This window comes from Berghia stephanieae, chromosome 4 (genome assembly GCF_034508935.2).
Source record: "Berghia stephanieae isolate SIO BIC M18660-M18661 chromosome 4, UCSD_Bste_1.3, whole genome shotgun sequence".
Taxonomy (NCBI): domain Eukaryota; kingdom Metazoa; phylum Mollusca; class Gastropoda; order Nudibranchia; family Aeolidiidae; genus Berghia; species Berghia stephanieae.
This window is the reverse complement of record NC_088363.1, coordinates 10069806-10079805: the sequence shown is the minus strand read 5'-3', so window position 1 is coordinate 10079805 and position 10000 is coordinate 10069806. Positions and strand designations below refer to the sequence as shown.

The following is a 10000-nucleotide window of genomic DNA, read 5'->3' as shown; positions in this document are numbered from 1 at the left end:
TTGGCTAGAGATTGGTTATTAAGCGCTTTGAGCAAGTTTAGGGAATATTGCCGTATAGAAATGCTCAAATGTATAAAGTGATATTCCGAGTTTGATAAAAGTGAAATGATATATATATATATATATATATATATATATATATATATATATATATATATATATATATATATATATATATATATATAATTTTGTCTGGCCTCCTGGATTTGCAATTTTCTTGCCTGTGGCACCTGCTGTTCAAAACATGTCTCATCAATCTCTTTAAATCGTATAATTTGTTTTATCAGTTCGATTTCAAAATAAAATGTTAAAAAAGTAGTCTATCGGAGCCACGAGGCGCATGGAGCCGATGTTCAGCCAAATAATTTATAGCTTGAAATGGACGATAACGATAGCATGCTACCCTTTGGAAAGAGCGTTAGTTTATAAGAGGACACAGCACTTTCCGCTAGATCTAACATACCGAGCTACCCAATCACTACTCGGTAGACAGGGGGTTTATCTGGATCGATCTCGGTCCCTTTACGTGTGAATTGAGTACTCTACCAATTGACCTATCGGACCCCCGAATACGTATAAGGACATTTTTCTAGCTAAAGAAAAAATGTGACCCATCGCCTCAAAACGGTATTAAGTCGGGATAGACCCGATACTAAAAAGTCAAATTAAAGTAAAACTGGTCAAAAATATAAAACGTTGGTATTTAGCACAGTAAAATGTGATATTCCTTCTCCTCTATAAAGCATATAAACTCAACTTAAGCATGATATTTCTGGCTACAAATTCTATTTTCAGCATCTTAATCATCCCAACTTAATACCGTTTTGAGACGAAGTGTAACAAATATGTACTCTATTTGTAGGTGATCAATAACGGGCAGCTTGGTTCACCGGTATGGTCGTTGCTTTGTACCGGAAAAGTATCGTGTTCGACTACCCGTCGTGCTGTGTGGCCTTAAGCAAGTCACCCGTTTCACTTTGCGGCGTTGCATTGCGGTGGATGCCTTGCCTTTTCTAGTCGTTCCTTGGCCTAGACCCTGAAAAAAAAATATCACCTAGGGGACGAATAAAGGGATTTTAATTTCATTTTAATTAATCCGATGTTAGATAATATTTTACACATTAGTCTTAAAAGTCAGCTTTAATTGGGCCAAACGGATTCAGCTCGATATCGATGCTATGCGTTTAGGCAAAATACTCACATCATCTGCCATCCAGATTAGACATACCAAAACACAAAACGGTGTGCAAGTATTTAACATGTATAGTCTGATTCGTATAGATAGTATGCGCTTGGCTGAGAAGTTCACAACATAACCATCCGGAAGTAAAACGGACCAACAAACAAAACTCTGTGTAACCCTGAACTTTTATAGTCTGGATGATGCAGTTAAGTGAGAATTACTCATAAACGCGGATGTCAAAAAGCAATAACAAAGACCTGAGGGACGTCATCTTCGTTCTATCTTTAATTTAGTGAAAACAAATCACTCACAGGGTGTCTGAAAAAACTAAAATGATCTGAGTGGCGTCAACTTCGTCCCTTCCAAAATGCCTTGATGAGACGATAACTTACATATTTAATGCATCCATTTCCCATTCATAATCTAGGTATTTCTTTTCTTACTTTCTCTTTCCAGTTCTTTTAATTCTAGTATCCCAGAGAGCGGAAGTGATGAAAATCACGGAAGATAAAACTCACATGCGAGATGACATGAAGACAGAGTTACGTGGATCACCGGCCTCTTTGGTGGAGTGGGTGATCCTGGCCTATGTCGCTGGTAGGTAGACAGACAGGAAACTTGGGATAAATAGCAGTTTATCGCCTCATAATGTGTTGTATGATTCTGCTTGTTAAATAAGAACGTGCAAATATGTATATATATATATATATATATATATATATATATATATATATATATATATATATCAGTGTCGTGGCATGCTTACATTGTAAGGTGGTGCCAGTATCAGAAGAAAATGACTTAAAACATGCTATATTTGTAAATACAAAAGAAAGAAAAATATATTAAAGAAAAGACTCAAATAAGTAAAAGGCGGTATATAGCATTTCTCAGTTTTTTATGTTTGATTTTTTAAAATGCTGTAATCCATTTTTAAAAGATGGAAGCGGTGCCAGGCACCAAATCAACCAATATAGCCACGCCCCTGATATATATATATATATATATATATATATATATATATATATATATATATATATATATATATATATGTATATATATATGTGTGTGTGTGCGTGTTTGTGTATTTATATATATATATATATATATATATATATACATATATATATATATAAAATATATATATATTATAATATATATATTGAAACATTTAGTATCGTGATCTTAAAACGACCTTAGTATAACCGTCACAGTTTGTTGTTTTTTTAAAAAACCGATATGGGTTTTAAATACGGCTATGTAGTTTTGTGGTATGACACTCGCTTTTGGATCGGAAGGTCCTAGGTTCGAGCATCGCTCGGCGCATATTTGAGTCTTTGGAAAAGACCCTTTACTCACATTCTCTCACCGTACTCAGGTGTAAATGAGTACCTGGCCATTAACAACGTTGTCTCTGTCTGAAAAAAAAAGTATTATCGCCGAACAGGCGTCATAATGTCTCTTTCTTTATGTTACGTGTTGCTGTTGGCCAGGGACTCTTTGTAAAGCGCTTTGAGCACGTTTAGTTGATATTGCTCTATATAAAAGCACATTTTAAAAGATTTTTGTATTTTCAGGTCTAATGTGGAGTGAGATCAAACAGTTGTGGGACGAGGGAGCGATAGAATATATACACGACATGTGGAATATTCTAGACTTCTTCACAAACTCTCTCTACATCGCAACATTTACTCTCAGGATTCTCGCCTATATGCAGGTACCTAGATAATACATGAACTAAAGTAATCCTGACAGAGCCATTAGACTCATGGAGCCGAAGTTTATCCGTTGTTTTTTTAGCGTGAAACGGACAATAGCAATTCCTTAATTATGTTTTGAATTGGTCGCTAGTGTCTATCGTAAAGTACTTTCGGTCAGATCTAATAGTCCCAGCTACCCAATCATTGCTGAGTGGACAAAGTGGTCAGAAAAAAAAAGCGTGCTATAACTAAGTTATCGGTATTCATTAAACAGGAATAAAAGGGGGCCAAAATGTTGCGCTGCTCGTCACCTATTTGATCAATGACCACGCCTAATGTCGCTTGACTATATTACCTGATGCGAAATACTGTATATATGGCATTATTTTATGATATTTAAACTTCAAATTCACACAAGTCAAAGAAATGTGTCAATTGATGCTTAAAATAAAGTTTATATTTCAATTTATATCATGGATTGAAAATCTCAACAACAACAAAAAAGAATGAAAAATCGACTTAAGACAAGTTTTGGAAAACCATCCTCACACACACACACCACACACACACACACAACACACAGACACACATATATATATATATATATATATATATATATATATATATATATTTTATATATATATGAACTGTGCACGCAACTCATATGACCTTAAATTACGTTATTCTCAGGTTGAGGAGGAGAAGAAACACGGAAACCGAGCGGCCCAACTAGACAGGGAGTACTGGCCAGCATACGATCCTAATCTCATAGCCGAGGCTCTCTTTGCAGCAGCGAATATCTTCAGCTCTCTAAAACTGGTCAATATATTCACAGTGAGTCCATACTTGGGACCGCTGCAGATTTCTCTAGGAAGGATGATAATGGATATTGTCAAGTTTGGATGTGTGTTCCTCCTGGTCCTGTTCTCGTTTGCTTGTGGTTTGAACCATCTGTACTGGTACTACGCGAACAGGCACGCTACCGACTGCATGCTGGACCGGGAGAAAGCGCAAGCTGCCGGAGAAAAACTGGACTCTCTTCCTCCGGACTGTGATCGGAAATATAGAAGTTTTGCCAAGTAAGTTGTATTTGATTTCCAAGTTTGAGTTAAGTTTTTAGTTAATATTTACTCATTGTATACCGTATAGTTTGTTTATGTTTGTTTTAACTCACTCAATCCTGGAGATTTTTGCTAATTTTCAAAATTCTTAAAAAATGTATTAAAAATGAGCATGTACATAGACAGTTTTATTCAACTACCATTAGCACGTAAAAACTAAAAACATTAGCTTTGATATAATTTGTCCCCTACTCCATACTTTGTCTCGTGAAGTAAACGTGACATGGGTAAACTACGGATATAGTCGTTGTTAGGGTTGAGTGAGTTAATTAGCTTCTTACCAGCTATTTTTAGAATTTCCCCGAAAATTCACCCCACCCAACACAAAAAATAGACTTTTCTTACTCAAACAAAAAATGAACAAGTGAGGACAACACTGTATTTAGTATTTATAGCTGTATTCAAATCATTTCGTTACATTTTCTGATGTACAAAGGAAATCAGAATGAGAAAATTGTCAATTGCATCATAACGAATGTGACGATTTTCCTATGGTTGGTGAGGAGAGGGTTAAGGGTTTTAAGGCCTTGCAACACAATCAAGTCATTTGAGCGCCAGTAAAAAGGAAGCAAATGGGATGGTCGAAACATTCTAGATTGATTAAAAGCATACGAGAATAAGTGAGACAAAGGGGACTTGTTCAAATAGGGAACAGATTTATGTGTACTACAAGAGCACACCATCAGAGTATTAAGTTTGAGCTATTAGAAAATAGAGTCATCCAGACACAAACACACAAACACATAAATTCCAAAGAGAGGAGGAATACACTCAAATGTTTACAACACGTAATATTTAAAACACAGCAAAAATTACAGTGCTTAACAGAGAGCAGATGTGTAAGGGGGAAAAGATATATTCTCTCAAACCTAGTACTACACATTTTTATCAGGTTCACTCTAGGGCAAGATCTAAATCAGTTTTGTAGTTCTGTAACTTCATTGTTTTCATTAATAAATTTACGCTTCTCTTATCGTATCTACATATTATCTTACTAAAGGCTGAATATAGGAATTATCCTTTAAATGCCTTATACAATAGTTTATAATTATATAATCTCATATAGCTTGCATTGTATTATTCACAGACAGTTTTACACAATTTTGAATGTCAGGAAAAATGTATCAATACGGCAATGTAGAGTCGAAAAATTACTATCTAGGATACTGGTAATTGAAAACTGGTCAAGATCGAATGAATCATAAATTTACAAAGCTTATTGTACAATGAAATATTAATGACAAAAAAATAATCATGAAAGCAACAACGATAATAATCATGTATGCTTCCCTGGTTTGTATTCGTTTGATTAAGACAATTGTAATCTTCACACCCCCCCCCCCCAGTTTGTTTGAGATCATCCAATCGTTGTACTGGGCCATCTACGGGCTCGTTGACCTGGATCACGCCGAGCTGCAGCCTCGTTTCAACCACGAATTCACGGAGTTTGTTGGAAAGCTCATGTTTGGAACATTCAGCTGGATTTCTTTCATCGTCTTGCTTAACATGTTGATTGCTATGATGAGCAACTCCTATCAGCTTATCTATGTGAGTATTGATCTAAAGTATGAGCAACTCCTATCAGCTTATCTATGTGAGTATTGATCTAAAGTATGAGCAACTCCTATCAGCTAATCTATGTGAGTATTGATCTAAAATATGAGCAACTCCTATCAGCTTATCTATGTGAGTATTGACCTTAAGTATGAGCAACTCCTATCAGCTTATCTATGTGAGTATTGATCTAAGTATGAGCAACTCCTATCAGCTTATCTATGTGAGTATTCATCTAAAGTATGAGCAACTCCTATCAGCTTATCTATGTGAGTATTCATCCAAAGTATGAGCAACTCCTATCAGCTTATCTATGTGAGTATTGATCTAAAGTATGAGCAACTCCTATCAGCTTATCTATGTGAGTATTGATCTAAAGTATGAGCAACTCCTATCAGCTTATCTATGTGAGTATTGATCTAAAGTATGAGCAACTCCTATCAGCTTATCTATGTGAGTATTGATCTAAAGTATGAGCAACTCCTATCAGCTTATCTATGTGAGTATTGATCTAAAGTATGAGCAACTCCTATCAGCTTATCTATGTGAGTATTTATCTAAAGTATGAGCAACTCCTATCAGCTTATCTATGTGAGTATTGATCTAAAGTATGAGCAACTCCTATCAGCTTATCTATGTGAGTATTGATCTAAAGTATGAGCAACTCCTATCAGCTTATCTATGTGAGTATTCATCTAAAGTATGAGCAACTCCTATCAGCTTATCTATGTGAGTATTCATCCAAAGTATGAGCAACTCCTATCAGCTTATCTATGTGAGTATTGATCTAAAGTATGAGCAACTCCTATCAGCTTATCTATGTGAGTATTTATCTAAAGTATGAGCAACTCCTATCAGCTTATCTATGTGAGTATTGATCTAAAGTATGAGCAACTCCTATCAGCTTATCTATGTGAGTATTGATCTAAAGTATGAGCAACTCTATCAGCTTATCTATGTGAGTATTCATCTAAAGTATGAGCAACTCCTATCAGCTTATCTATGTAAGTATTGATCTAAAGTATGAGCAACTCCTATCAGCTTATCTATGTGAGTATTGACCTAAAGTATGAGCAAATCCTATCAGCTTATCTATGTGAGTATTGACCTAAAGTATGAGCAACTCCTATCAGCTTATCTATGTGAGTATTGACCTAAAGTATGAGCAACTCCTATCGGTTTATCTATGTATGTAAGTGTTGATAAAAGTTTTAGCAACTCATATCAGCTTATCTATGTAATTTATATAAGTATGAGCAACTCATATCACCTTATCTAAGTATTTATCTAAACTATGAGCAACTCATCCCAGCTTACCTATGTAAGTATTTTTAACGTTTATGTAGATTTTATAAACAAAAGTTTAATCTTCATGATATGAGCAACTCATGCCAGCGTGTGAGTATTTAATTTATTAAAACGTTTATACATATTTGATAAACAGTAAGTTTGAACTTCAAGGAATCTTGAAAAATCTCAGAATGTGACAAGATCTTTCTTCTACAGAGAGGACCAACACAATGTCTCTGTCGTCTATCTGAAATTTAGTAATGTACTTAGTTTCAATTGTTTTTTGTTTTTTTTTTGTTTTTTTTTTTGTTGGCTAAAGAAGGGTTTTGAGCTTGAAACGTTCCTTGTAAGGTATTTTCTTCTTTTTTTTTGAAGTTGTTATATTCATTTTTGTCTATTACTTTTTACAGTCCCCAGCTTCTTGCAGCTTTGTATCACTTTGGCTTATTTTAAGCAAAAAAAAAAATAAAAATTTAATTTTAAAAAATTGAGCGTTCTACAATATCCACTAAATGTGCTCAAAGCGCTTTACAAGCGGTCCCTGGTCAACAGCAACATTTAACATGTAGGACGGGACCTGACGCCTGTTAGGCGATATTACAATATTTCGGACAAAGACAACGCTGTTAACGGCCAGGTACTAATTTTACACATGAGTACGGTGAGAGAATGTGAGTAAACAGCCTTTTCCAAGGACTCAACTATGCGCCCAGCGCGAGGCTCGAACCTAGGACCTTCCGATCCGAAAGCGAGTGTCATACCAGTATACCACATAGTCGCACAAGTAATATGCTCTTGCATTTTTTTTTTTTCCCTAGATGCAAGCAGACGAGGAATGGAAATTTGCCCGCTCCAAATTGTGGATCAGCTACTTCGAGAACAGCGGCACTCTGCCACCCCCTTTCAACGTGATACCAAGTCCTAAAACGGTCTACTACATCGTGCAGTGGGTTAAAAATAGACTGTGTTCGTGTTTCTGCTCCAAGCAACAGAAGAGGAACAGGTGGCAGAGTATTAAGGTGACATTAAATCAAGGATAATAGATAATAGATAATATTTTTTGAAAATAATGGTATAAATATGTTTTTAAAGCGATATCAAATTTGTATAGGTGAGATTGCCTGATAGAAATAGCGTTTAAAAAGGATTTCACTCGTATATATAATATAAGGAACGAAATTGATCTTACTCAGCTCTTTGTTATTGTTTTTAGACAGCCGCTTTGATGATTAATTCTCTCTGAATTATATCAAAAAAAATATAAACTTTCAAGGTTAGAACCACTAATGTTGGTAAGTTATATCGGCTGGCGAATGTTGTAGTTAACTAAACGCATAGCAGCAATACGCTTAAAGTAAATCTGTTGAACAGCATAAAATAGCAGTTCGAAATTATTTGTCAAGGGAAATAACTCATAATTTGCTAAGTCATGAATATCAATTTAAAGGATTACCTCCCCTAGTACAGCAGATGTTTTAGTAACGCTAATGGTACTAAATCAAAGGGCTTCAAATAGAAACTTCTTGATTTGAAACTATGAAATTAATAGACGCTTCCAATCCAGCTTTAAGTGTAACGTTAATATGAATTTTGAACATGACAATGAATATTGCTGCCCTAAAACATGGATGGCCATTCGTGTGAATAAGAGATATTATTTCAAAACTTACTTATTTCTTCCAATCTTATTTTTACAGAAAATAGTCAAGAAAATAAACGAGAAGGAGATCCGGTATCAGGTACGTCTTGCTATTTTGTTATTAATTCATGGAGGACACGAATTTGACTCTGGATTTTTCACATGAGTGTTGCAAATCCCTGTAAGGACTACAGAGAAATGATATTGTCTTCTGGCACTTTCCTACTCACTTCATCTCTTGTTGTTACCAACATAAGTGCCTACTCCACTCACTTTTCTGAAATTAAAAATTCACCCAAATAACGGAGCATACTCAATGTCTCAATTGTTTCTATGTTATATGTTTGTGTTGAGAATATTGGCTATATTAATTGCTTAATTGCTGGCTAACTAACTTCGCGGAAGTTGTGTGTGTTGGACCCGCGATCTCAAATAGTCGGAAAGAGAGAGCTATTATAATGACTAGGGTTAGAGACGATCTTTTTTGTGATCGTGGATAGCTCATACGGTAGAGTCACGCTCTAACCGGCCAGACGGAGTTGGCGTACCAGTAAGGTCGCGAGTTCAAACCCACATCACCGACGCGGAAAAAATGTTATTCTCTATTGTCTTCTGGTGCTTTCCAACTCACTTCATCTCTTGTTGTTATAGAGTTATGATATGTGAAGCGAACTACTCGAAAGAAAGAATAAACGACAATGCCATTACTGTGTCTTATCTTATAGAAAAGTCTTATAAGGTGCCCATCACAACTCGAGTTGGGCCAGATGTGTGTACTTGAAAGCACACTATTCCATGCACATCGGGTATATTTTAATATGGAGTGGTCGAAAAAATGGAACACCGTGGGAGCGTTTATTTTTAAAAGAAGGAAGGGCACTCGTGTAAAAATTAATTTATTACACCGAAAAAAAGGCAACTCTCTCCTTATCAGCCATTTTCAGGATTTTCCCCGAAGTTCACACCAAATTAACACAATTTTTTTTTTATCTCTCAGACATAATAGCAGTAAAATTCTTGCGATAACTATTTTCTTTAGCAAAATATGCTCTACAACACACTGTTCATTTTCTCTAAATTTTATGAAGTACAAAAGAAATTTAAATAAGAAAATTGTTGGTTGTGTCGTAAGGATTGTGACAATTTTCCTACAGTTGGTAAGGAGAGGGATACAGCTTTTATATGATTTTTGGTTCATTACTCAAAGATGTCCCCACATAACCACATCTTCCATCCTTTACTTGTGAGGCTATGTGGTCTTGTGGTAAGACACTCGCTTTCGGATCGGAAGGTTCTGGGTTCGAGCCTCCCCTGGCGCATAGTAGTTGAGTCCTTGGAAAAGGCTCTTTACTCACATTCTCTCACTGTACTCATGTGTAAAATGAGTACCTGCACATTAACAGCGTTGTCTCTGTCCGAAAAAAAATATAATATCGCCAAACAGGCGTCATGTCCAGTAAAGCGCTTTGAGCACATTTAGTGGATATTGTAGAACGCTCAATTTTTTAAAATT

General features: G+C 35.6%; 1 protein-coding gene across 5 annotated transcripts in view; it reads left to right on the top strand.

Annotated features, from left to right (window-relative positions):
- LOC144970010 (short transient receptor potential channel 4-like) overlaps nt 1-10000 on the top strand; it is a 506392-nt gene that overhangs the window by 469834 nt on the left and 26558 nt on the right. For all 5 annotated transcript variants that reach the window (XM_078909160.1, XM_078909159.1, XM_078909162.1 and 2 more), the window contains 6 exons: nt 1640-1780; nt 2761-2900; nt 3574-3962; nt 5351-5552; nt 7667-7867; nt 8546-8587. In XM_078909160.1, the coding sequence (XP_078765286.1) occupies nt 1640-1780; nt 2761-2900; nt 3574-3962; nt 5351-5552; nt 7667-7867; nt 8546-8587 (1115 nt within the window). The remainder of the gene's footprint in view (nt 1-1639; nt 1781-2760; nt 2901-3573; nt 3963-5350; nt 5553-7666; nt 7868-8545; nt 8588-10000) is intronic.